Source organism: Nomascus leucogenys, chromosome 14 (genome assembly GCF_006542625.1).
Source record: "Nomascus leucogenys isolate Asia chromosome 14, Asia_NLE_v1, whole genome shotgun sequence".
NCBI classification, from domain to species: Eukaryota; Metazoa; Chordata; class Mammalia; order Primates; family Hylobatidae; genus Nomascus; species Nomascus leucogenys.
In genome coordinates, this window is record NC_044394.1 from 1353541 (window position 1) to 1380046 (window position 26506).

At 43.6% G+C, this 26506-nt stretch overlaps 1 protein-coding gene across 3 annotated transcripts in view; it reads right to left on the reverse strand.

The window, feature by feature from the left end:
- The window catches only part of CA10 (carbonic anhydrase 10), a 520530-nt gene that overhangs the window by 16762 nt on the left and 477262 nt on the right, over positions 1-26506 (reverse strand). For all 3 annotated transcript variants that reach the window (XM_003272273.2, XM_003272272.3, XM_030827146.1), the window contains 2 exons: positions 5102-5197; positions 664-736 (listed from right to left, as the gene is read on the reverse strand). In XM_003272273.2, the coding sequence (XP_003272321.2) occupies positions 664-736; positions 5102-5197 (169 nt within the window). The remainder of the gene's footprint in view (positions 1-663; positions 737-5101; positions 5198-26506) is intronic.

Sequence of the window (26506 nt, forward strand, 5' to 3'; positions counted from 1 at the left end):
GAGTGTGTGCTGTCTCACCCAACTTTTCCCACATCCTGCACCTTCTGGGATTGCTGGAGATGACAGCAGCATCTTTTTCCTTCCTCCTTCAACTTTGCACTGTTCTCTCTCTTCTGCATAATGAGTCTGGGGATAAAACACTCTGGAAACCCAAGGAAACTGGACAGAGTCCTCTACACCCATGGGCCACACATGTGGCTGAAGAGACATGCCATCCTGTCTCTGCCTGGAAAGGAGACCCAGCCACCCACAGAGAACTTGTCTAGCTGAGGCCTTCTGTAAGTGTTGCGATTGGATCCATAGTACCTGATGAGGGCTTTCTCAATCCCATAATTGGCAAAGCCCCAACTGTGGCCAGCTGACATGGTGGAGTGTGTCAGCCAGCAGAGTCCCCTGGCTCATTACCAATCTATGGGATAACGATGACCACCATAGTCATAATCATTATCGCTTTAGGCATGGATGACAAAGGCATCCTAGGGACTTCTGCTTGAAATGAGCTGCTGCTTAGCCAAACCCTAATCTCCAGAGTGACTTTCTACAGAACTGCAGGATCATGAAACTGAAAAGGGCCCATGGAGATCATGAGTTCTGGCTTCCTGCCTTCAGGCAGGTCTAACCTTTATAGAATAGTTGCTGTAGAGGAAATTGAACCAAACTTACTTTTATATGTTATTCTTGTGATAGTATCTCTGTTGAGCATTCGATTAAGAAATGGGTTTGATGAATCAGAAACCTGGAGGAGAAAAGAAAATATTAATGACTGGGCATCACTCTTGCAGGACAAACATCTCCCTGTGACATTCATTTATTCATTCGTAGTTACTGAGTATCTACCATGAGCCAAACACAATGACAGCTGGAAATTCAGAGAGCAAAGCCAGAGTGCCTACTCTCAAGGACAGCTCAGTCTAGAGAGGAAGACAGGTAAGTGAACAAACCGTTCTCATACAGTGTGAAGAGTGCTATGATTGAGTCATTGGTGTAATGATGTTGGAGGAAGACCAGCCACCACCTGAGAATCTAAGTCATGAGTTTGGGAGGATGGGTAGAAGTTAACAAAGTGTTCTGGTGATTGATAGAGTGTGAAAAGGGATGAAAGGCAAGGAAAAGCATTTCATACAGAGAATCTGTACATACATGGACATGGGGAAGTGAGAACCAGGCATGCTCATGCGAAGACTTCAGTGTACTTGGAGCTGAGGGTATGGGGAAGGATAGGAAGTGAGCCTAGAAAGATTGGCAGGGGCCAGATCGTGTCAGGCTTTTAAGCAAGGTAGGGACTGGCATGTTAGGAAGGCGAAATTCATCTAGGTAGAGAGTGAGACATAAAGAGTACCCAGAATAGAGGTATAAGGAAATGGGGGAAAAAAAAAAACTGAAAAGTATCACTGCTCGTTGTTGCATGAATTGAGTATATCATAAGCCATGTAATTCAATCAACCATCCATCTATCCATCCATCCATCCACCCACCATTCAACAAATATTTTCAGAGGGTCTATTATGGGCCAAACATTGTACCAAATGTTCAGGGATCAGTTCCCATTTTATGCATATGCCCTTATAGCTTCAAATTCCTCCTTTGGGAGAAGAAACCAGGTTTCCAGGAGCTTCAGTAGGGAACCATCATTGATGAGACTGTGATGTGGCCCTACGTAAGAAAAGGGTTTTCTTAAAAACACCCATTTACTCAGCCTTTTCTGGGGTACCATTGTTCATCCTAGTCATTTCTCTCCTACCTTGCTTAGCTCTGCTCTGTAATTTATGCCTCAGTGGCTAATCAGATGTTGTGACACATCAACATTTTAAATCTGATTTATCTGAGGGTTGGAAAAATTGCAGCAGATGATTATTATTATTAGATAAGCAACAGGTAATTTTAGCTTGGAGAAAGCACACACTGTTTATTTTCCCTCCATCTGTCTCTCTTTTTGCAGTTTCCTGGCTGTGTTGTGGTGAGACACACACCAAAGTGAGCTTGGTGAGTGACAATGCCCAGTGGAGGTAAAAGTCCACCCCTAAATAGAAAAGTCCCAAATTGAATACTGTTGCTCCCCTCAGTGCTATATTCAACATCTACTTTGACATCCTCTTCAGCCATTTAAAAGATAGCTTGAAGCCTGCTCCCGGTGCTGATGCACCCCATGAAAGATGGCTAGGAATATATTGTCGTGGCAGGTAAGGAATCTGTATGTACCTTACTCCCTGGGTGCCTTGAGCTCCTGCTACCTGGTGAGTCTGGGCAGCCCTTGCGTTGGGACCAGACCGTTTTGAGCTGATTAAAAATAATTGAAAAATTTCCAAAGTGCACACAGATGATTTGTGGGCTCTAGTGTGTTGGCTGCGTGGGTGAGAGGATAAAATATGTACTTGGTATAAGTGAGCTTAAGTGGGAAGTTAATGGTGTGTGATTGAGCAGCAATTACAGCCAAATCTCAGTTCCCTGTGGTCACAGCAAGGGTGGGGGATTTGTGGAGGACAGAAATAAATAAAACTCATAGATAAGCAAGTATCTCCTCTTAGACAGTAACTCCAATTTTTCTACGGCTCAGCTTTTAGCCAGGGTGATAACTCTAGGGCTAAACTACCAGGATGTGGGACTTGTCATATCCCACTCCTGGCCACCCTGCTGGGAAGGGAAGGCAGAGAGTTCAGAAGGAGGGGAGGACAACTACAAGAGGCTGTGCACCCTTAGGGACCAAGAGCTTTTTTCATCTTACTTCTGGATACCAGTGCCTAGCAGAGGGCTGGCCTGTAGTAGTACCTCATGCTCCATCAGAGTTTTGAGATGAGTGAATGGTCAGTCACAGCTTAAATAACTCATGGTGGAGTTGATTTTCTGGGAGTCGATTATATGGAGGGAAGACAGAAATGTTGTGGCTTATTTTGAGATCTAGCAAGAAAGCTTCAGGTCCGCTCAGGAAAAGAATGGCTTCATCCCTAGGAGCTAAACTGACCTGAGAAGATGCAGGAGCTAGTTATTCTCCCTTCACTGACCTCAGGGTCTACAGCCTAAGTTTCTTTCAACAGCCTGTGGGCAAGCAACTAGGACCTGCAAATCCCAACTGCTGGTTATGAGCTCGGTAGGAATTAACGTTTTTCTAGGAGCTTGTGAAACACATCAGTAGTTTGTTGTTGGCTTCCCAGTGTATCTATCACTCTGTCAGCTGTCATGTGCCTGTGCTTCCAGAATGACAGTCACTGACTCAAGCTTTCAGCCATGTGAGGCAAAGTCAGGACCAAGGCCAAGACACTCTCCAAAGGACAGGAATTGCTGGGGCAGGCAGGATTTGTGCGGGGAAAGTCATAGGGGGAAGTGAGCTCCTGGACACACATGACAATATTGTGACCTATCTACAGGCTTCACGCTGAGTGCCGCCCAGGTTGAATGTACAAATTGGTTATCAATGCCATAATCAGGGCTTGATTAAGAGATACAGGAATTTGCCCTGTGCTTATGAGTAGCATGGGGTAATGGGGAGCGTGGGAAGAATGTTTTAAAATGTCATTTACTCCCTTCTTGCCCTCACTTGCTCTCTCCCAGCTCTATCGGAGAGACATAGAATGAGTAAGCCATTCTTTCATGAGTATTAAAGTCAGGGAAGACTTAGATCCTCTCCTGGTTGGGCTGTTACAAGCGACATGAACTTGGGTGAAATGCCAAAGGTTCTCTGAATAATTTTACTCATCTGTAAGATACAAAATGAATGCCCAACCTCTGAGTTTATTACTAAACAATAAAATGGATGTAAAATACATATCATAGTGTGTGGCATTCAGAAATCTACTGTTTATTATTCCAGGGTTTGTGATGATGCCAGGAGATACCACTAGGATCTGTGCTGGGACCAGTTTCCTTTGAGATGTCATGTCAAGAATCACAAAGGCATGAAAGCCTAAAAATATGCTTCCCTGGCCAAGTGTCCCTTCCTGTCTTTGTTAATGACAAACCAGAGGAAGTTGAGGTTAGTGGCCAGGGATAGCAACATGCCATGGATGCCCCGTCCAGCCCCTACCCAGTGCATAGGTCTGCCCTGATCTGACCGAGGGGAGGGTGAGGAAGTTAGGAGGGGGCATGGCACAGATGACCAGGGAGGGTGAAGTGCCTATTGCACGGGGTAATGCTTTTGTGGGGACAGGGAGAGGGAGTAGTGCCCCAGGTGCCCACTCTGAGTAATAATGATGTCATCATGACAGCCCTGTTAAAATTCCCTGGTGGCAAATCCTGGGTTTCTATTGATCATCTTCATCAGATTCCCAATTCTGATTGGGGCACTTTCTCTAGTGATCTGGCCAAAACATCCCCAGGGACTAGCATGGTGACTGCTAATGTTTGGAACTGCCACACATTGCTTTTTTTTTTAATTTTTATTTTTCTAATTAGAAAAGCAATTTCTCTTTTTATTAAAAAATTTGCACACCTGCTTCTCTCTACATCTGCTAAAATGTTAAAGGTAATTAGTACTTTTTTTAAACAAACTGGAATGTGCTTGGTTGGAGATTTTACGCTGTCGCTGTTGACTGTTAGGGAGACGTGCAGTTTCCTCAGATTGTCATAAAGTCGGTGTGGGTAATCTTATTACCAGGGATGCTTATGAAGGAATGGGAGAGCGAGAGAGAAAGATGATGCTCAGAGCAATTGTGAAGAAGCTGGAAGGAGCTATTTAGTGCAGTGCCTGGAGGGGAGAACATCTCACTGCTTCCTATGTTTACAAGAGGCAGCTGAATGGTGAACAGGACTTTAATCCGGTGGGGCATTAGGGAGCCACCCGCCCTTCTAGTATTACATCCTTCTGATTTGACTGCATTAGGTGGGTCCTAAAGCCTGTTCCTGGATCCAGCCCCCTTTTTCTTTCTAGGACAGAAGCTGCTTGAATCCTCAGGCCCAGATGCTCTGAAATGGAGATTATCATTTTTGCATCTCACTGCAGGGGACCTCATTTTTCATAAATCTCAGGTATATAAAAGGCACCACCCCGTAGTTTTCTTAGGCATGAGTAGCACCCCTTTTAATATTTCTAACTCCAAAAGAGACCGTAAATTGGTATTCCGATTGAGGTGGGGATGGTGAGAAGAATGAAGGAATGCAAGACACTTACTTTTATAAATATAGAAACTACCACCAATCCATTTGGACTCTTTGCAGCTTCCGTGACATTTGTGTATAGCTCATGGTTATAGTGGATGAGCTGCACCTGGCAGGAGGGAAAAACAAGAATCAGGGCAATAATACAACATTAAAAGGTATGAAGCATAGCACTTGCCCCTACATAGGGGTGAACTGCAAAGTATATTGAGGAACAATTTGGAAGACAATTTTAATTGAAGGGATTTCAGAGGGCTATGTGTGCGTATGTGTGTAAAATGCATGTATACGCACACAAAAACACCCATACATGTTTGCAGATGTTTTCTGGTAACAAGCATGCTTTGAATAAGCTCAGAGCCCATCTGGCTCCGGCTCCATCTCAGGACATTTCCCCTAAAGTGTGTGTAGAGTGAATTTTCCTTATTAGGAACGGAACTGCCCTGTAGGGGTGGACGTTGTATCCTTGCTGCACCAACAGCTGCCACTCGCAGCCAGTAAATCTTCCTGGCAGCCTCGGGGCAAACAGGGAGCTGTTAGGTCCTGAGTCAGCCATGACCTGGGATGAAACTGGCCAGCCTGCAAGATGCAGTAGTAGCTGATGGATCAGGCTTCTGATGCACCAGCCTGTCCCGGTCATCTGGTTGTATAGGACTTTATGTCCTCCTCATTCAGTAAGGATCAGTCCACCTGCTGAGCCTTTTTCCTGTTACTTAATTTTTTTAAATTCATTTTTTAAAACTGTGTATAAACATACATATATGTTCAAACGGATGCTCCAGCAATTTTTAGCCACATGATCAAGTTACTCCACATCATTGGGATCAATTGTTTCCTCTGAAAAATGGATATGATGATCTTTCCTTAAAATTCATCTCAGGGCTGTGATTTTAAAATAGTTTTTCTTAACAGTAAGGAAGCCTAATTTTTTTTTTTTTTTTTGAGTTGGAGTCTTGCTCTGTCACCCAGGCTGGAGTGCAGTGGCACGATCTTGGCTCACTGCAACCTTTGTCTCCCAGGTTCAAGTGATTATCCTGCCTCAGCTTCCCAAGTAGCTAGGACTACAGGTGCATGTCACCACGCCAGGCTAATTTTTTGTATTTTTAGTAGATACGGGGTTTCACCATGTTAGCCAGGATGGTCTTGATCTCCTGACCTCGTGATCCACCCACCTCGGCCTCCCAAAGTGCTGGGATTACAGGTGTGAGCCACTGTGCCCGGCCAGAAGCATAATTTTTTAACAAATTAAAATATAGAAGTAAAAAATGTGATGCCCCCCCCACCACCTCTTTCTGATTCTAGTCCATGCTATACATACAACTATTAACAGTTTAGTGTACATCCTTGTGGTTACTTGTTTTGTGCTTATAAATCACACAAACACACATAGGGTAGAAAAAATTATAAATTCCCTAGTCCACAGTAAGTGTTAAAAAACAGAAAGGGATGATTAATAATTATGATTCTGAATTTGATTTTTTAAAATTTAAAAGTACTTTGTAGCTATCTTTCTAAGCCAATGCATATAGATCTCCCCAAGTCTTCCAAATAACTGTAGAATTCTCAGTTGCACAAACACCCATAACATATTTAACCATCTTCTCACTGGCTTTCGGGTTGTTTCCATTTTTTTGTCTCTTATAAAATATCTTTCTGTAATGGTGTTAGCATTTTCCACAGGCTGATTTGAGAATCCAATAAGGTAGTGCATGTAGAAGTGATCTGTGACTCTGAAAGTGTAAGAGAGTACTCATTATTGCCAATATCTTGAATTGCATTAAAAAAGGTGAAGTTTTAGAAGTTGAGAAATGTGATGATCAAAAAAGATGCTTTTCCTTGAACTTTGAGAAAAAGAAACCATATCTAACCCAGTGGTTTGCGACCTTCACTGTGCATCCAGATCACCTGGGTGCTTTTAAAGCCCACCTGTGCCTGTCTATGCCTTCTCACATTCTGAGTTAATTGATTTGAGATGATACTTGTATTCATCAAAAGCTTACCAGCTAGAGGGAAGTTGGACTTGAGAACAAGTGGAACACAATCAGTGAACATTAATATCCCATCAATGCCTAATCAGATGGACAGTACCTTGAATCTGAGAATATCCTGAGCCTCCTGAGGTGTAGTGGAAATTCTCATGAAGAGAGCACATGTTACTGCTGCTCTTGAAATATCCCATTTGCTTATTGCTTTTTCACCTATGAGTTTTGCCAGTGGAGATGGATGACTCTACAGTAGCTATTCTGCCATCAGAAAGGCAACCGCAGGCCAGGGGTTGCTCTGCCTCCGCAGGACTTTTAATCCCCCCTCGCTTGTACCCCCACACAACCAGGACTTTCTGCAGGTGGAGAAATGTTGCCAGGTGGTGGAAGAACCAGGGACTGGGAGGTTCTCGCACACTCAGCACACCTCCCTTCCAGTGCTGAGTAAGCTTCTAATGAGAACAAAACACACCCTGCCATCTGTTAAGTTCTTCCCACTGATACAAGTGACCGACAAAACCGCCAGGGGATGTGCCAGTGCTTCCAGACATGCCTTGAAGTTACAGCATGTTCTGAACACCAGAGCATGGACGTGAAAGGCAATCCAGTGGAGTGATCCTTCTGTCCAGCTTGCAAGGCAGAAAAAGGCAGGAAGAAGGCTCCTGGGCCATGGGTTGCCTCACAGGGTGGGGTTCTTTTGGGAGCCAGGAACCGTAAGAAAGGAGCTGGCAAGTACAGGGCTGAGGCTGTGCTTTAAGCTTGAGTTAACACATTTAAAACTTTGATCTGAAGTCATGCCTCCTCTCTGTTCCAAGGTGAGTCGGCTATAGGATTCTGATATCAGGAGCTTTGGTTTCTATCAGTAGTTGTTGATGGACTGTCTATTATGTTAGGTTGAACCACATGAAACTGATCTTTTGCTTTACAAAACTGGTGAATTTATAGTTAATACATTCTAGAAATAAAGCTATTTTGAATATGAGTTTTGAGCATTTTCTTTCTGACCCCCAGTCAGATGTTAATAAGATGACACGGTGCTTGGCTATTCAGTGTGTGCTCTAGGGACCAGCAGCAGCCACAGCATCTAGGAGCTTGTTAGAAATGCAGAATCGGGAGCCCCATCCCAGGTCTCCTGAATCAAGATGTGCATTTTCTCAAATTCCTAGTGATTTGGATGCACGCTAAAGTTCAGAAGTGCTGCTATAGCAGATACTGTTGGCTGGTGAGCAGAGTCCTGTTTTGTCTGGCTGTTTACCCCTTCTCCACTTCAGTTTGGGTGGGTTAAGGAGCACATGCATCATCTATGTTGGAAAACAGGCTGAGTCCAGATCATAGGACCCCTGGAATGTCAGCAATAGAAAGGCTTTGAGCAGGGGAATGAGATAATCAGCGTGGACTGTAAGAGGGCAGATTGGAGCCAGGAGAAAATAGAGGTGGGGGCTGGGGGGTATTTAATTTCAGATGATGGCTATTAAGGCAGAGATGTGCTCTATAGGCCTTTGCAGTTTATAGAATGTGTATGTTTGTGTGCTGAAGAGGCACCAGGAGATTCCCCAGGCAGCAGAACATCTAGGAGCAACAGAAGAACCCAGGAGACAGCTTGACAGTCACCAGGCTTTTTGTTCTCAGCTGTAAGAACACAGTTTGGGCATCAAAGGTAACCTGGGACCTGTACCAGTTCATGCACCAACAGCAGGGCTTAACCATGAAAAAGCGCTGCTTTCCTTTCTACTGCCTTCCAGGTCTTTGTTGGTGGTGATCACAGTTCCTGCAGCTGTTGCCTTTGCTCTGCCCTAGCCAGGCACAGTAATGCCAACCCAATGCCCACTAACCACTCACAACACGCATGGGTCCAGGTGGGTCTGGAGAAAAGCAGGGTTCACTGCTTTTCCTACCATGACTTTGGGCCTGGGGAGCAGAAATGTGCAAATCACATCCTGCTAGGGACAGAGTATCAGATTGGCAGATGGGTTCTGAAAGTGATGCCTGTGGATTTCTTTTTGCAATTTATAGGTAACACTTTTACATCTCAACCATAGAAAGTCTGAATTTTGAATAACTTAGATGGGCCCTAAGCTATACCTTAACTGAGCCCCAACTTTAAGGCTTATGCAGAGTAATCAATCAGAGTGTCTGATGTGAAACAGATGATCAATAGGTGATTGTTCAACTGTCTGAGCAAGTGCACGATTTGACTAAGACTGCAGGGACAATGAGAGCAAACTCTTCAGGGGCTAATGACGACATGCTGATTAAACACCAAGTTCAAGTTCAAGAATTTAAGATATTCATTAAAGAGATGCCTCGAGGGCTTCTGCTAGTTTAGTTGGCATTACCATGTGAAAGGGCTAAACCTGGATTCCTGGAAATTATTTTATAATCTTGATTTTTTAAATTAGTTTTAGGCAAGTATCCTCCTAGAGAAGCTTCCTGGAAATGCAAGACTGAGAAATGGCAGGAAGTCTTCCAGGGAGAATACTACCAGTCTTGTCATGATGCTCCCACATGGCCGGTGCCATGATACAGTGCATTCTCTATATCTAAGTCCTCCATGATCTGATGTGACTTGTCTTCTCATCTCAGAAAGGCCACCTCACCTCAATCCTTTACATGGGCCTGGAATTGTTTGTTCAAAAAATCTTTGAGGGCCAACTATGTGCTGAGGTCAATTGGAATAAGACTGAGAAGGTCTTTGTCCTCCTTCCTAGAGATAGTTTCAGATGGTGGCAAAGATAGCTTTGAAGGAAACAAAACAAGATTTTGACTCACAAATTGAAAGGCAGTAGTGGAAAGAATGGGGGACGAGGATGCAGAAGTGGGAGCAACATTCTGCAGTATGGTTGGTGAAAAGTCTTTGGGTAGGCTAACATTTGAGCCAAATTCTGATGACCAGGAGCCAGGTATGGGAAGATCAGAGGGAGGCATATCACTTGTAGAGAACACGGCCAATGCAAAGAGCCTGAGATAGGGACAAGCAGCTAGGAATGGCTGGGAAAGGATGAAGGTGGCTCAAGATGGGACCAGTTCATCCAAGGCTTTGTAGACCATGGTGAGGAGCTTTGATTTTATTCCAAACACAATAGGAAGTCACAGGTGTTAAATAAGAAACCAATTGATCTGATGTGCATTTTTGAAAGACCTCTCTGGTGTAGAGGAGGGCAAAGTGGGGACTGAGGAAGCCTTGCCTACCCTTCTTTACCTCATAGTTCAGCTGGGATTGTGCCCAATTCCTATGACTATTTGAGTTCACACTCAAGCACATGCTATTTTGCAACTATTCCTTTTGTGTCTTATCTTCTCCAGGACACCTTCCATGAAACACTGTCTCTGAACACCAAGTGCAGCTCCTCTCTGCTCTCATGATGCTCTCATCCAGGAGGCAAGTTTGTGATGGTTACTTTTATATGGCAACTTGACTGGGCAAAGGGATGCCCAGACAGCAGGAAAAACATTATTTCTGGATGTGCCTGTGAAGGTGCTTCTAGAAGATATTAGCATTTGAATCAGTAGGCTGAGTAAAGAAGATCTGGCCTTATCAGCGAGGGTGGGCTACATCCAATCTATTGCAGGTATGAATAGAATAAAAAGGTGGAGGATTATCTCTTCCTTGAGCTGGGACATCCCTCTTTTTGTGCCCCTGGACATCAGAGCTCCTGGTTCTTGGGTCTTCAGATTTTAGACTCTGGGACTTACACTAGCGACCACCTCTCTCCTTATGGTTTGGGATTGGGAATTACACCATCAGCACCTCCTGGTTCTCCAGCTTGCAGACTGCATATTGTGGGACTTCTTGGCTTCCACAATTGTGAGCCAATTCCCACAATAAATCTCCTCTTATATATCTGTGTATATAGCCTACTGATTCTGTTTGTCTGGAGAACTCTGACTAATTAAAATTCAAAATACTTTGCAACCAAAATGGGATGGGTACTGGGTGATCAGAACAGATGTAAACCATAGACGCCCAGTACAGTCACATGAGTGCTGAATATCATTGTCAAAATTAGTCAGCATCACCACTTTTGATGATCATTACCAACATTTGTCGAGCACCTCTTTGTGCGAGAGATGATGCCAGCAGAAACAACTCATTTAATTCTTGAAAACTTCTATGAGTTAGTGCCATTATTTCCATTTGAGTCATGGGGACATCAAGCCTCTGAGGGATAGAGGCAGAGCCGGGATTGTGCCCAGTTCCTGTGACTATTTGAGTTCATACTCAAGCACATGCTATTTTGAAACTATTCTCTTTGAGTCTGTGTCTACTTTTGGGTAAACATCTCAAGGGCATGGGTATCCATCATCACATCCCTGGTGATGGGATTTGGCTCAGAGGAGATGTTGGCAAGCATTTGCTGAATGAATGCCAATTCTGCATCTCATAGAGTCTTAGAAGGGGTCTTAGAGAAAACCAAGGTCTTAGTTCTCAGCCCATGACTTTTAAAAATGAAGAAAATGAGGATCAAACAGGAGCCATGTCTTGCCCGTGATTAGACAGTCATTCATAGATCCAATCATTCAACATGTGTTTACTGAACAACTCCTAAGTAAGGGAGGGTGATATGAGGAGAAATTGTATTGGAAGGCAGGAGAAGACCATGGAGAGCTTGGCAGGCCAAGGTAGGGGGTCTTGATTCCATCCTAAGGGTAATGAAGAATTTCACTTATGTCCTAGAATTTTCTTAGGACCAGAGGCAAAGCTTCTCCTATGCACTTAATTGAAGTGGAAGCCTGAAAACCACTGGCCTTTGGTGACCAGCTTTCAAGCTAACAGACAAGTACTCCTCTGTGTTAAATAAGCAGACCTGCTGCAAGCAGGCTTCCAAGTTGACACAAGCCACACTTGTCATAGGTTAAGCTGGGAGCAGCTTCAGTTGCACAGGTCTCAGAGTTTTCATTTTGTGGTAGCAAGGTGATGCACTAGTGCGTCCCGGGGGCTGCTCACTCACCCCTCATGCCTCAAGAGGGCAACAGGCTGTGTTCTCAGACCTCAGATCACCTTTCTCAGCATGATGCTCCATTTTTGTGAACTCAAAAGAGCAGCCTTGGAACAGAAGACCACACATGGCGTTCAGAGTGACAATGCTATCACCTTACCCCTGCTTAAACACCTCAGTGGCTTCCTCTTGCCTGTAACATAAAGATGCACATCTGGGGCCCTGGCTTTTCTAACCATGCCTCCTTGTTTTCTGTGCTCTGCTCAGTGTCTTTCTTTCAGCCTCCCTTATATACTGGGCTTCCTCCTTTCCTAGAACATGTGCTTATTCTGTTTCTTATGCCTCCCTTCCCTTAAACAGAGAAGGGAGGGAATAAACTTCCCTCCCTTCACTGTTTGACTCCTACTTATGAACTCCTTTGTATCTCAGCTCAAGGGTCACCTGTTGAGGGAGATCCCCATGATCCACTCTCATGGCACTCTGCACTTTTCAAAATACATATCACAGTTTTATCTTGACATTTGTTGTGTGACTGATGAATGCTCACCTCTTTCACTAAACTTTAGGCTTCATCCAGGCACGGGCCCTATCTTACTGGCCCCTGTGACATCTCCTATACCTGGTACATATTAACTGTATCAAGGCAGAAATAATTGCTAAATGAATGAATGAAGCAATGCAGGCTGTCTATTGTACAAGGAAGTGTGATGTCCCAAGGGACAGAGAGAACGAGACGCTTGGCTGAACTGGTTAAAGAACAGTCTGGAATTCCAAAGGGTATCTCTAATGGGAACCAAGACACTGAGTATCACATTGGGCTGTGTGGGTCTCAAAGTCTGGTTTCACCCCTGGGTACCATTACGTGAGCAAGTCTCTCATCTGTAACAGGGATAGTAATAATAATTCATAATTAATACTCATAGCACTGTGTGATGATTCTATAAAACCGAATATAAAAGAGCACTTAGCCCGGGGCCTGGCATGCAGTAAGCATTCCATAATTAGCTACTATTGTTGTTATGCAATATTTATTATACAAGCTAGATAATACAGCCTTCAGCTTCTGCAGAAATCGGGGTTAGGTATGTGCAGGTCTCCTTTGTGGATCCAACATTGAGTCTGTTCTCCCAAGAAAACTTGAGGAAGGTGTCACCTATTGGGGAGCACCCACTGTGTTCCAGACACTGAATGAAGTGAGAACTTTTAAAGAGAAATGCATTCTGAATGGCTCATACTGTAATTCGAAAGTCAGCAGGCTTTTTCCTGTAAAGATTCAGATAGTAAATATTTTTATCTATGCCGACTATATAGTACCTGTCACAACTACTCAATTCTGCTTTTATAGTATGAAAGCAGTCATGGACAAAATATAAAAGAATGGGTGTGGCTGGGTTCCAGTAAAGCTACAGAAACACAGCGTAGGCTAGATTTGGTCTGTGACTGTAGTTTGCTGACCCCTGCCAGTTTAAATTTGGGAGACGAATAAAGAACTTCCAGGCATATATTTTCCAGTAAGTGTTCTATATAGATAGGAGGAAAATATATGTTGAGAGAACCTAAGCATTAAGCTCTCCCTTCCCTTTAAATGATGATGATTACTATTGTCACCTTTATACAGTCCTTTAAACTTCTCAAGGCATATTCAACTCAAATGAGCTGAATTCTCATCAATGTATAGGTCCCAAATGCCCACCCTATGCCAGATCCCAGAAGTCCAGAGATGAATGCTGTATATTCCATAGCCTAAAAGAGCTCACCCATATTACCACATTTGTTCCTAAAATAGGTGAAGAGAAGACATTAAGGCACAGAGAGGTTAAGCACCTCTTCTGAGGTCACACAGACAAAAAGTGACAGTGACTATTCATTTCACTTCAGTGTATGCAAATAGTTTTCTTTCTATAAGAAAGTAAAGAGAAAAGGAAAGGTGTTCTGTGTTCTGTATTTGAGGGGAGATCACATTTCAGCAGCTGTTGCTGCAACAATTACAAGCTAGAACTTTTTTATAGAAAGTCATTAACAAGTTTGTCTTTATGCATAAGAGCACACACAGTCTGCAGAGAAGAACACAGTTTGATGGCTACCAACCACCACATTCTCACCCTAAGGTTTGGTAATTATCATGGGTCTGTCCAGTGACGAGATTTTCTGCAGTGTAGGCTATGGAATGCAATTATGGCTAAAAATAAAAAGAATTTTCCATAGTTTCATTGACTGAAGATCCCCAGATGTGGTCTGGCTATCATACCAACCTAGAAAACCAGAATGAAATGTAATTATTTTCCCCCAAAAGATAACAAAACTTGGATTTTAAAGCATGTTTTTCATCAAGTTGTATGGGAGTTTGCACAAACGTAGAGTGATATATTTGGGTGCAGGATCATGCTGGAAAATGCAAGACCTTGAGCCTAGTCAGATACCTCTTCTGTCCAAGTAACGTGGGGCTACTTAGCCCCTCTGATTATTTTTTTATCCGTAATATAGGGATGCATCTAAGAATGGTCATGAGAGTGAAACAAGATAATCAATGACACAGTCTTTCAAGAACTTGGCAGGGTATAAGTAAACAAGATAAACAGATGAGATAACACACATAAAGAATCAGGGAAGTTCCGTGATGCTTTTTTTTTTTTCCTGAAACATTCTGAAATAGCTGTTTCTAGAAGCCAACTTTTCTTCTATGATCCTTTCCCCAGAGCATCTGTATCCTTCCACTTCTTATTAAAGAAGCTGCTGAAAGCCAGAGTGGGATGAGCCCCCTGCAATGTCTAGATCCTCCCAGAAGTGACTTGTAGGCAGTGGCTGCCACCATCCAAGAATTAAAGTTGAAGCCTGCAGGTCCTTTTGAAACCTCTGCTGATTTTAGTTCAGCCTATTTCCTCCCCATGCTCCTACGACCTCAGACTCATCCCAACACAGGGCATGGATGAGGAGAGTTTGGCTCTGGCTCCAAGTCCTGGGTCTTTTGGTCTCTTTGAAGTTCAATTTCTTCACAGGCAAAACTGTGATGACAACATAACCACTCAAATAATTGTGCTGATTAAATGAGGCAAAACATGTAAATGAGCTCAAGTGTACATGGGATAAAGGAGGCTTCAAATGCAGTGCCTGGCACAACGTAAGCCCTCATTAAATGGGACTTGCAATGATTATTAGAAACGTCTGGCTGCTGGGGCTCCGATAAAGGGAGAGGCCCTAGAATGATGAAGTGACGTGTTAAGTTCCATAGATAACAAAGTCAGGCCATTCACACTTTGGGACTGTGTTTCTTGAGAGTCCATATATTATTCACGTTTGTATCTTATTTTATCTTATTGTCAGATGACTACCAAGAAGATTTTGCTGATCTTTTCTTTCTGTAGCTCGTATTCTTGTATTATGAAAATAGATATATTGAACATGTCTCATAGTATATACCTTTTCTCTTTTAGGATTGTTGCTATTTCTGTGGAAGAGTTTGTCCCATGAGAACCACTGTACTGGTATGTGTAGGGCATTTTTGTTAAATATTTATTAAGTCATTCCAGATCCCACATAAATAGTATTAATAAAGGCTCGCTTGGTTTTAATTATTGTAGAGATTTAATGTTACGTAGTTCATTTGAGTTAAGGCAAGAATTATTTTTGGTCATCTCCTACCCACAAAAAAGCATTGGTCTAGATGGGTTTACAAGTATATTCCAGCAGATATTTGAGGGGAAAATAGGCCAATGTCTTTTGCGATCATACATGCAAAAAGCCAAAATTAATACTAGCCAGTGGAAAACAGCATTACAAATAATTTATTACAATCAAGTAGGGCTCGTATCAGGAATTAAGGGTAAATCAATGCTGGAGAAATCTTCCAATGTGATCTAGCACATCAGTCGAATGAAGTAGAAAAAAAGGGCCATGAACATCTCAATATGGACTACCTATATTTAGATATAGCTAACCAAATTAACATCCATTTTAGTGGAATTACTTCTCACTTAAATGGATGAACTATACAAAAAAAAAAATAGAATCTAATGCTTCAACCTGATGCCTGGGATGTCTTTTGCCTGAGGTCTGAGCTCTGGAGTGAACAAGGAAGACAGCTTCTAGATGATCATGAGACAGTTTAGGCCAAAGCATGTCTCTGTGATGCTGAGAAAGGCTCTGAAAGCTTCAGCAATGTGGTGTCCAGAGGGCAATGTGATTGAATGATATTTCAGGAGACCACAATGCAAGGTTTTATCCTCTTACATTTATTCATAAAGGTTTATAGCTTCACTGGTATAGATATAACTAAATTGAAGAGGAATGTGATTTGTCAAATATCCAGGGGCAATGACTCTCAGTACCTGCAGTAGATTCACACAAAGGGGTTGACTGAGAAGACTTTTCTAGCTCACTTCACAGTTAGTCCCCACCCTGGAGGAAGGAAAGACTGAATCCTCACACACTGCTTGCCAAAGCCCTCTTATTCACTCGGGGTTAATTCGGAAGAGTCACTTTAGGTGGCTACTGTCCTAACAGATATATTCATGGAAAATAGACACATAACATCTATTAGATAAGAGAGGAGGGTTTTCTCTCCTCTCATAAATGAAGCTGCACAGCAATTTGGATAAAATGTTCACAAAACTAGGCTTGGTTTTGTACACATTAATTGCATAAAGTATGATACTTAATAAGCAGAAACACACACTGGTTTATTTCAAAGCCATTAAACCTGCAGTGGATTGACTGTGGGGGAAAGAGCACAGGGCTGGGAGTCAAAGGGGCTGAGTTTGAATGACAGCTCTGCCACTCAGTAGGTAGGTGTGCTCAGTGAGTCACTGCCCCCTTTTAGACCTCAGGGTCTTTATCTGGAAAACATGCAGATTTTAAGGACAGGGTTTTGTCTTCTTCTAAAACACTGATGGGAAATATAGGATGTTGCCTCTTGAGTTTCCATCAAAGTCAGTTAAGTTACAGTCACACGTTGCTTAAAAACCAGGATGCATTCTGAGAAATGCGTTATTCGGTGATTTTGTCATTGTGTGAACATCATAGAGTGTACTTATATAAACCTAGATGGTATATGGTATAGCCTATTGCTCCTAGGCTACAAACCTGCACAGCATGTTACCGTACTGAATACCGTAGGCAATTGTATTGCACACAGTGGTAAGTATTTGTGTATCTAAATGTAGAAAAGCCTCAATCAAAATATGATATTGTAGTCTTAGGGGACCACTGTCACATAGGCAGCCTGTCATTGAAGGAAATGTTGTTAGGTGGTATGTGACTGTATGTAGAATTGAAACCAAGTATTCAAACCAAAGTTTCAGTAGGCAGCATGTTTATGCCTGGGGTTGCGAATAGATGACTACGGGACCAGGCTGCTTGTCTCGGCAGAGAAGAAGGCTAGGCAAAGACCACGGCCAAAAAATATGAATGTGCAGCTTAGTCCCAGGGTCTCCTGGCAGCCACTTTGTGACTTCTGGTTTCTTCATTTGATCGTGCTTAGGTCAAATCAAACCAAATCCAGACAAAACAAAATATCTCAAACCTTCACTCATTGATTCTTCCAACAAACCCATATGTGTTTTCCATGTGCCAGGCACTGTGCTGGGCATGAGGAGATGAAAAGAGGGAAGATCTTAGAGGCAGTAGGAGGCACATATGCAAGTGTCCTGTAGCATCATGGAAGACCATGTGTAAGAGGAAGAGGCTGGAGCCCAGAAGGGAAGGGGAATGAGGTAGGCTGACCCAGGAGAAAAAGGTAAGGACAGACCACATTCAGTCTTGGAGACCCTGGTAAGAATATTGCCTTTATCCTCAGAACAGTGGAAAGTCATCCAAAGTTTGAAGATGGAGAAAGGGGGTTGTATGTGCAGGGGTAGGGAATGTTGATGACAGCAGCTTTGTTTCTGACACTCGATTGAAAATTCTAGAGGGAAGTGACCCTTTACTATAGCGCCTTTTCTCAATGTGGTGTCTGATTCTTCCAGAAATCACATTACCAACTGCCTGCCAACTTTGCCCTATTCCTGCCCTTCCAGAGCCTGCCTAGGTTCTTGGTGAGCCAGGTATTCCTAATCCTGGAATCAAATTACCCAAATTTAATAACCTCTCTCATGTGCCAGTACTTGACAAGTAAAAAGTAATTTGAATATCTGTCTGAGTATTAGTATTTTAACTAATTTAAAGAAGATTATAAAAGATGAGTAATGAGCACAAAACAACTTTTGGTGAGCACGGGAAAGTATTAGCTTATTCCAAGAAACAAGACACATTTCATCCAATTATTGGAAAATAAATGGCAAGAAAAACCAAACACCAAGGAAGTACCCCATTTATGTGGAAAAGTATAAAAGCAATGATTCAGGGACTAATTTGAACAATCCAGGGATACTCACATTGATTCCAGCCCGTTGCTGCAATTTGAAATGAAGCCAAATGCCAGAGGACAATGAGATCTGTTTTACGGGCTCTTACATGCCACATAGGAGGGAGGGAGCCACAGGAACACACCACATTGAAGAAGGAATTGTGACTTCTGATGGAAGGGCTTTTGGGCCAAGTTAAATCTCAGAATCCAGCTCTCCCCCTGCTTCCCAGATAGTGTTGCTAGAGGTCAGTGGACAGTGGGGTCTGAATAAGTCTTCATTGTGTGTGATTGCCCCTTGCTTGCAGGGCATTTACAACCTTTGCACCACTCCCACTAATTGCTTGCAGTACTTCCATCATGATGTCAATCCCAAATACCTCTTACCCATTTTAAAACAGCCCTTGTGGTATATATGTGTGTGTACTGCCCAGATGGAGGGCTGTGGCTAGGAAAGTCAGTTTCCTTATCTGTAAATTGGAAGAATGATTGATAGGTTCTTGTGCTACACATTTCTGCTGAGCAAGCAAAAAAAAAATGACCTTGGGTTAGAACATCCTTCCTGCTGCACCCTGTGTGGTCATTCAGTGTCACTTCTGTGCAGGATGCAGCTGGTTATTTTCTCTCCTAGTGGATTTTGTTTTACAGAAGGATCTTTGGTCCTGTGACTGAAAGGTGAGTTGGGGGTGACAGTGGGGAAAGGAGACAGAAGGTGGGAAAGCCAAATTACAATCACTGTACTGCAGGGAAGTCCAGATGGGGCCCTTGTCCTAAGCTTCCAAAATATGCTCTGGGAGGGAAACAGAGACAGCATTTTGCTGACAGCACTTGGGAACAGGCGTGTGGGCAGTCTATATTAAGACTTCAATATCCATTCCAAGTGTATCTGTGTGTATGTGAGAGCACTGTGGCTTTACTTGGAAACCACTGGTCCCAATCTCTCTGGGGCAGATTCCATTTTTCATTCTTTCCTCCCTATCCTTGTAATCCAGGCCCAACCATTCAGCAAAGGGTCTACCCCCAAATACCATGGCTCCCTCTGGGGCCTCTGTCTTTTGCCGGGGCAAAGGCTGTTTCCAGTAGAACTGGGTCAGTTAGAGGGGAAGATCTTCATCCCTTGGGTAGCCAGAGTCTGAGGCATTCCCAAGGGTGAGTGGGTACAGTGTGGTTCCCATCCACAGAGCAGTGGCATGCATGCCATGCCAGCTACTGTACCAGTGAGGGGCGATTTCAAGAAGAGACTCAGTCTTGGCCTCAAGCATTTCTCAGTCCAGCGTGAGAGAGAAACCCAGCTCTTGCAGGCAGAGCTTTATAAATTATAATGCATCTTCCTGCCTACTTCCTTTCTGAACCCAAACAATAGCCCTTCTGTGAATTAGGCCAGGATGCTTTGAAACTGTCTTTCAGACAGGAGGAGCTGAGGACCCAAAGTCACTCAGTTGTTTATCAACAGATCTAGACTTAAATCCAGGTCTCTGATTCCCAAACACAGTCTAATTTCAATCTGTAGACTTGGTCAAGCTGCTGCTTTTGTCTGATGTACCCTCCTGATATTGAGAGGTGACAATGTGCTAGCAACCCTTGCTTGCTCTCGGGGCCTCCTCCGCCTCCGTGTCCACTCTGGCCATGCTTGAGGAGCCCTTCAGCCCGCTGCTGCACTGTGGGAGCCCCTCTCTGGGCTGGCCGAGGCTAGAGCCGGCTCCCTCTGCTTGTGGGGAGGGGTGGAGAGAGAGGCGCAGGTGGGAACCAGGGCTGTGCAGGTGTGAGCCACTGTGCCCGGCCACATTTGGGTCTTTATCCATGTGGTTTGTCTCTACCAGGAATGGCCATTGTTTTGGCTGTAATTTCTGTTAGTGGAATGCCCCTCCTAAATTGCTATCTCCTCCATGCTGGCCTTCTGGATTTTCCTGTATGAATTTGCTGTCTTCCTCCTTTTGAAATCTTGTAACATTAAAATATGGACTTGACTGTGCTTTCAATGATAGCTTCTGTGCTTGTAGCAGTTTCTCCATAGCCTGTAAGTAGTAAGAGGAGTTAGAAATCTAACCCTAGCCTTGCCACTTCATAACTGTGACTTAGGGCATTGAGTTAACCTGTCTGAACATCATCTTTAGGGTAGAGATAATACTGTTTATTTCCCCAGTTGTTGTAAGAATTACATAAGTTAGTGCATGTAAAACACCTAGTATCCACCAGATATGCACTAGGCATTCAGGAATCTTAAGTCACCCATATTCCCACATTTCTTATTACGTCTTCCCCAAAACACACACAGACTGTCACACACAAACAGTACTACTGCTGCTACCACCACCACGATGATGGCTCAATGCCCAGTGCGTACAGGATCACAGCATGCCAGCGCTATAAAGTTCCCTTGCAGCCCATGGTTTTAGTCACTGTTTTGCAAATGAGTAACTATCACCTGGGTTGGGATCAGTTGCCCTAAGTGAGTACAGTAATGCAGCTAACATTTATTGGGTACCACATCAAGGCATTGTACTTGGTGTTTTATAAGCATTATCTTATTTGAGCCTCCCAATGAATACCTTATGGGGTTAGGTAATAACATTTTCATCACCCCTATTTTGCAGAGTGGTGGGGGCCGGGGGACCAAAACTTAGAGGTTAAGTAGTTTACCCAATATCTCACTTTTCTAATAAGTTGAAGAGCTAGAATTTGGACCCCAGGAGCCCAATATCAGATCCTGGCTCTTAACCAGAAGCCAGAATGAAAGTGAACTCCAGATAGTCTGCGTTATTTTCAGAGTCCTCTCCAGTGTCTCAGAAAGGGCTTCAGAAATTCAGAAAAAGCTCAATTCTTGATTCCCATGCCAGAGCTATTTGCCTAGGGGAGCTGAATTGAACATAAATGAATTCTGCCAGCCCAGATCCCTCACCCTGCCAATCCCAGTCTTCTCCCGGAATAGTTAAAATGAGTTGCCTGAACTCTGGCTGCTTTCTAGTGGGGAGGGAGTTCCAGTGGCTTTGCAGGAGGGGAGACTTGGAAGAACTCCACCAACTTAGTTTATTCCAAGGCACGCCCAAGAAACGGATATTCTTGACTCCGTCTTGGCTGAGACAAAACACACAGCTCTCTTGTTGGTCTTTCTGAGTTGAACAGTCTTGTGGCCTTAATGCCTATCACACTGGATGGTTTCAGGAAAGGGCCATTCTTTGCTTTCTTGGTCCATGAATTCAGAGCTGGGTTGAGCAGCGATGAGAAAATGAACCCCCTAGCCCCAGCCAGCCCTGGATCCTCTCTTGTGTTCATTCTCCTTTGGCATTTGGTAAACAGGAACCTTGATGTCCCAGATGGTAGAGACAAGGGATGGCCCCAGGCAATTCATGCAGCTACCTCAGCTGGTTATAGTGAATCATTGTGTCTGTGCAAGAAGGAATTATGAGCACTCAGTGGGAATTCTGTACTTCAAATAGCCTATTCCAAGTCAAGCTCATTACCCTGCCACCCCGAACTCCACTCCAAATCTCCTCCTCCTCTTCCTTCGTCCCCTACATGGCCATCATCCTCCCAGTGCTACATTTATAGACTTGGGCGCCTACGGAGACTCTTTTGTCTTCCTTATTCATGAGAGCTCATTAGTCACGAAGTTCTGTGAATTTTTGTAATACGCTTCATGATTCTTGCAACTATTGCTGTCCTCTTTATGCCAAGTGCTACTGCTTCAGATCAGGGCCTCAAGTAATCTCACCTTATTATTGCATCACTTCCTAACTGGTCTTGCTGCTTCCAACCTTATGTCTCTCGAAGCCAGTCTCTCCATAGCCATTGTGATGGCTCTAGGCTCTAGGTCTAAACATTTCACTTCCCTGCAAAGGAAATCCTTCAGTGGCACCTTAGTTTCCTCTGGGAAATGTCTAGGCTTTTTTATCCGGCCTGAAAGGCCCACCATGACCTCCAGCTTCACCATTCACCTCCCTGCCCAGCCCACGTAAGCCGGCCATGCCAAGCCACTGCATGGACCTGGCTGTTTGCACATCCGTATCTGTAAACACACCTTCCCCTCCTCCTAGAATGTCCTTCCCCCCAAGTTCATCTGGAAAACTCTTACTCATCCTTCAAAACCCTGCTCGGCTTCACCCTCCAGGTAGAGATGCTCATGCATGCCTTTCTGCCACCATCATGCCCACAACATACCTCTATTAAGGCCTCTACTGCTCCATATTGCAATGATTTGTGTACAGTGCATCTCCCAGGTAAAATGAGAGCTGCTTGAGGGCCAGACAGTGGTTTATAGAAATTATTTCCCCAGGACCTAGCACAGCTCCTGACACATAAGCACTAAATATACTTTGTTGATATAGATGATTTTTCTGAATGGAGCCAGCTGATTCCTTTCACAAGCACAACCACTGCAGGGAAGAAAAATAGTTCTCTTACTTAGGAAAAAAAATTACTTGACATGTCTTAACTGTAAAACCCTTGAACAAGCACTTTATCCTTCTCGTGTGGTTACTTTTTCTTTATTATTGTGTGGCTGTGGTCTGGATAAAGTTGTCTGAGTTTTATTAATTTCTTAACTCTGATTGCTATCTTGCAAGGGGGATGGGATGAAATAGCAAACAATATATTCTAGCTTTTTTCTTTCCCAGAGACATATATAGAACAGCCTCTGAAGAAGTATTAATATTGGAAAAGATGCTATTATCTGCATTATACTAATTAATCCATACATCTACCTGTCATTCTTTCTTTTCTATGGCTTTTCTCACAGCAGTGGTGTGCTCTTCCGCTGCTGGTAAATTGGCACAATAAATCCAGGGGGACCACCTCTATTTCCAGCAGTTCACTTAACATTTTATCACATGGCTGTGGACTCAGGGTTGAAGTCAGTTAAAAAGATTCATACCATTTAATACCACCCAGAAGGAAGATGCCAGAAGTCTGTTTAAGGTCCTGTTATTCATGTCTTCATTTCCTTTGTGCGTGTATTGTGATAAGCATAGCCATCCCTTTTAGGCTGCTGCTAATAACTACTTTAAATGATTAAGGTAACTAGTTATTTCCTGTAAGAAAATTGCTCTGCTGTCATTAACACGAAATTAACATGGCTCCCATTTCATCTTCAGCATACAGCCTGTTGCCCCCAGTTGCCTTAAACAAACATAACCGTCTCCAGGAGGCTGTGCGCTCCTTTGTAAGAGATAAGTTCTGAAGAGGCAAGGAGGCAAGAAAGTTTTGCAGAGGATGCTGCCCATGGAGGCAGCTGGAGGAGGGAAATGCATAGTCCCACAAACTGCCATGAGGTTTGGAGGAGTAATTAGCATAATTGTCATTATTCTGTATGGCCTGAGTAATGTGAATGGGATCCGTGCCCTTTAAAATTCCCAGTTCTCAGCCGGGCATGGCGGCTCGTGCCTATAATCCTAGCACTTTGGGAGGCCAAGGCAGGTGGATCACCTGAGGTCAGGAGTTTGAGACCAGCCTGGCCAATATGGCAAAACCCCGTCTCTACTAAAAATACAAAAATTAGCTGGACATGGTGGCAGGTGACTGTAGTCCCAGCTACTCAGGGGAGAATCGCTTGAACCCAGGAGGCAGAGGTTGCAGTGAGCTGAGATCGTGCCACTGCACTCCAGCCTGGGTGACAGTGTAAGACTCAATCTCAAAAAAAAAAAAAAAAAAAAAAAAAAATATTAGCCAGGTATGGCGGCAGGCGCCTGTAATCCCAGCTACTCAGGAGGCTGAGGCAGGAGAATTGCTTGAACCCTGGGGGCAGAGGTTGCAGTGAGCCGAGATTGAGCCACTGTACTCCAGCCTGGGCGAAAGAGCGAGGCTGCGTCTCAAAAAAAAAAAAAACAAACCCACACAACAACTCCCAATTATCTGAATCAGTAGTTCTCTTAGGTTGCTGCAAAAGTACTTGTGGTTTTGCCATTAGTTTTAAGTTTTAAGAACAAGAACCGCAATTACTTTTGTACCAAACTAATAACATTTTCTCTTACTTGACACATGCAAGACATTCGCATGTGAGAGACACTCCCATCAGAACACTCTGCTTTTGAGAAGGATCTACACATGTCTTGTAGGGACATGAAGCACCGTGATGCTTGTAAGGTCCTAAGTATTAATGGTAAGTCAGCAATGGCTCATTATTGGGAGTCTTGGCACAAATAAGATTGGCCAGTGCTACTTAAGTGGAGTCTGTGAACATGCGTTTACAAGTTTTAGTTTGAGTACCTGTTTTCAGTTATTTTGGGTATATACCTATGACCGGCATTGCTGGGCTCTGTACTTTTATGTTCAACTTTTTGAGGAACCACCAAATTGTTTTCCTATATTTTAAAGTTGAGCACTTATGTGTGCCAGGCCCTGAGTTGAAGAGTTCACGAGACAGTGTACTTGGAGGGTGAACATCTAGAGCCAGGAGGAGACCAGAGGGCCAAAGTAGTTCAAGTCATCTTTGGGAATCTGTCACAGTTGTCCTCTTGCTCACTTGCTCTTACTCCTCTACTCTGCTCTGAGTGTCTGTGGTGAGTGGCACCATCGGCACAGGCGTCACCTGAGAGCATATTAGACATGCAGAATCTGGGGCCCCACCCACACCTGCACCAGCATGTCTGGGGGTGAGGCCCAGGAATCTGTTTTTAAGAAGCCCTCTAGGTGTTTCTGATGATTACTCAAGACTGAGAAGCCCTGAGATAGATGTAGGTGCAGTGTTATCCTTGTTGCTCTTACATCAGAAACCCTATTGGCTGCAAAGTGAGCGACAGATACTGCTTTAGAGATAGCTTTTAGTCTTCTCTAACTTAAATACAGTGAATCATATGCAACAGTCCCCGCTTTTAGCAGGTTATGTGCACCCACTTCACTTACAACTGCAAAACCCTACCATTCCAGGCAGAGTCACCTCGGTTCCATGTCATGTCAGGGGCTCTTAACTTGTCACAGCAGAAATAATCGAGGGTCATCTTAGTAATCCTGAGACTGTGCTCTTCTTTACCACCCAGGCCAGCCTGCAAGTGTGATGATGGGTTTGCCACAGAGTCCATGGCCACAGAGTAGCCCTCCGTGGCTTCCTGACAGCCAAGAGCAGCCTCGATTTGATATCTGGTGTTTGTTTTAAGCCTTTCCTTTTTCTGCTGTCAGAAGTGGTAATCTAGTAGTGTGTTGCAAGAGCATACATTTTGTTGTCAAAGAGACTGGGGTTCGAATTCTGATTCTGCTACTTGAGCCTGCAAAATGGGTTGATAATATCTACTATGTAGAATAATATTTGTTCAATAAATGGCGGTGATATGGTTTGGGTCTGTGTCCCCACCCAAATCTCATGTTCAATTGTAATACTCAACGTTGGAGGTGAGGCCTGGTGGGAGGTTAACTGGATCATGTGGACGGAGTTCTCATGAATGGTTTAGCACCATCCACTGGGGGCTGTTCTTGTGATAGTGAGTGAGTTATCATGAGATGTGGTTGTTTAAAAGTGTGTAGTACCTTCTCCCTTGTGCTCTTCCTCCTGCCCCAGCCATATGAAGACACCTGCTCCTACCATCATTGTAAGTTTCCTGAGGCCCCTCCAGAAGCAGATGCTGCCATGCTTCCTGTACAGCCTGCAGAACCATGAGCCAATGAAACCTCTTTTCTTATAAGGTACCCAGTCTCAGGCATTTCTTTATGGCAATGCGAGAATGAACTAATAGAAGTGGTTACTGCTGTTATTAATCATTGCTGATAATTAAAAAAAACCAAATACGTACATAAAAAGAGGGAGACAGGGTGGAGGAGAGAGAGAGAGAGAACTGTCGTAAATTCCTAAAGACTTTTTGAACTACTTTGGCCCTCTGTCTCCTCTTGGCTCTAGATGTTTGTCATCCAAGTGAACCATTTTGTGAACTCTTCAACTCAGTGCTTGGTACAGGGTAAGTGCTCAAAACAATTTGGTACCTCAAAAAGTTAAACATACAATTACCATATAACCCAGTAATGCCACTCCTAGGTATAGTATAGACCGCCCCACCAGCTGCCAACTGAAAATAGGTACCCAAACTGAAAACTGTACACCCATGTTCATAGCAGCACTATTCACAATACCAAAAGGTAGAAACAACCCAAATGTCCATCAATGAATGAATGGACAATTTGTGGTATACCCACAAAATGGAATATTATCCTGCCATGAAAAGGAAGAAATGACAATACAT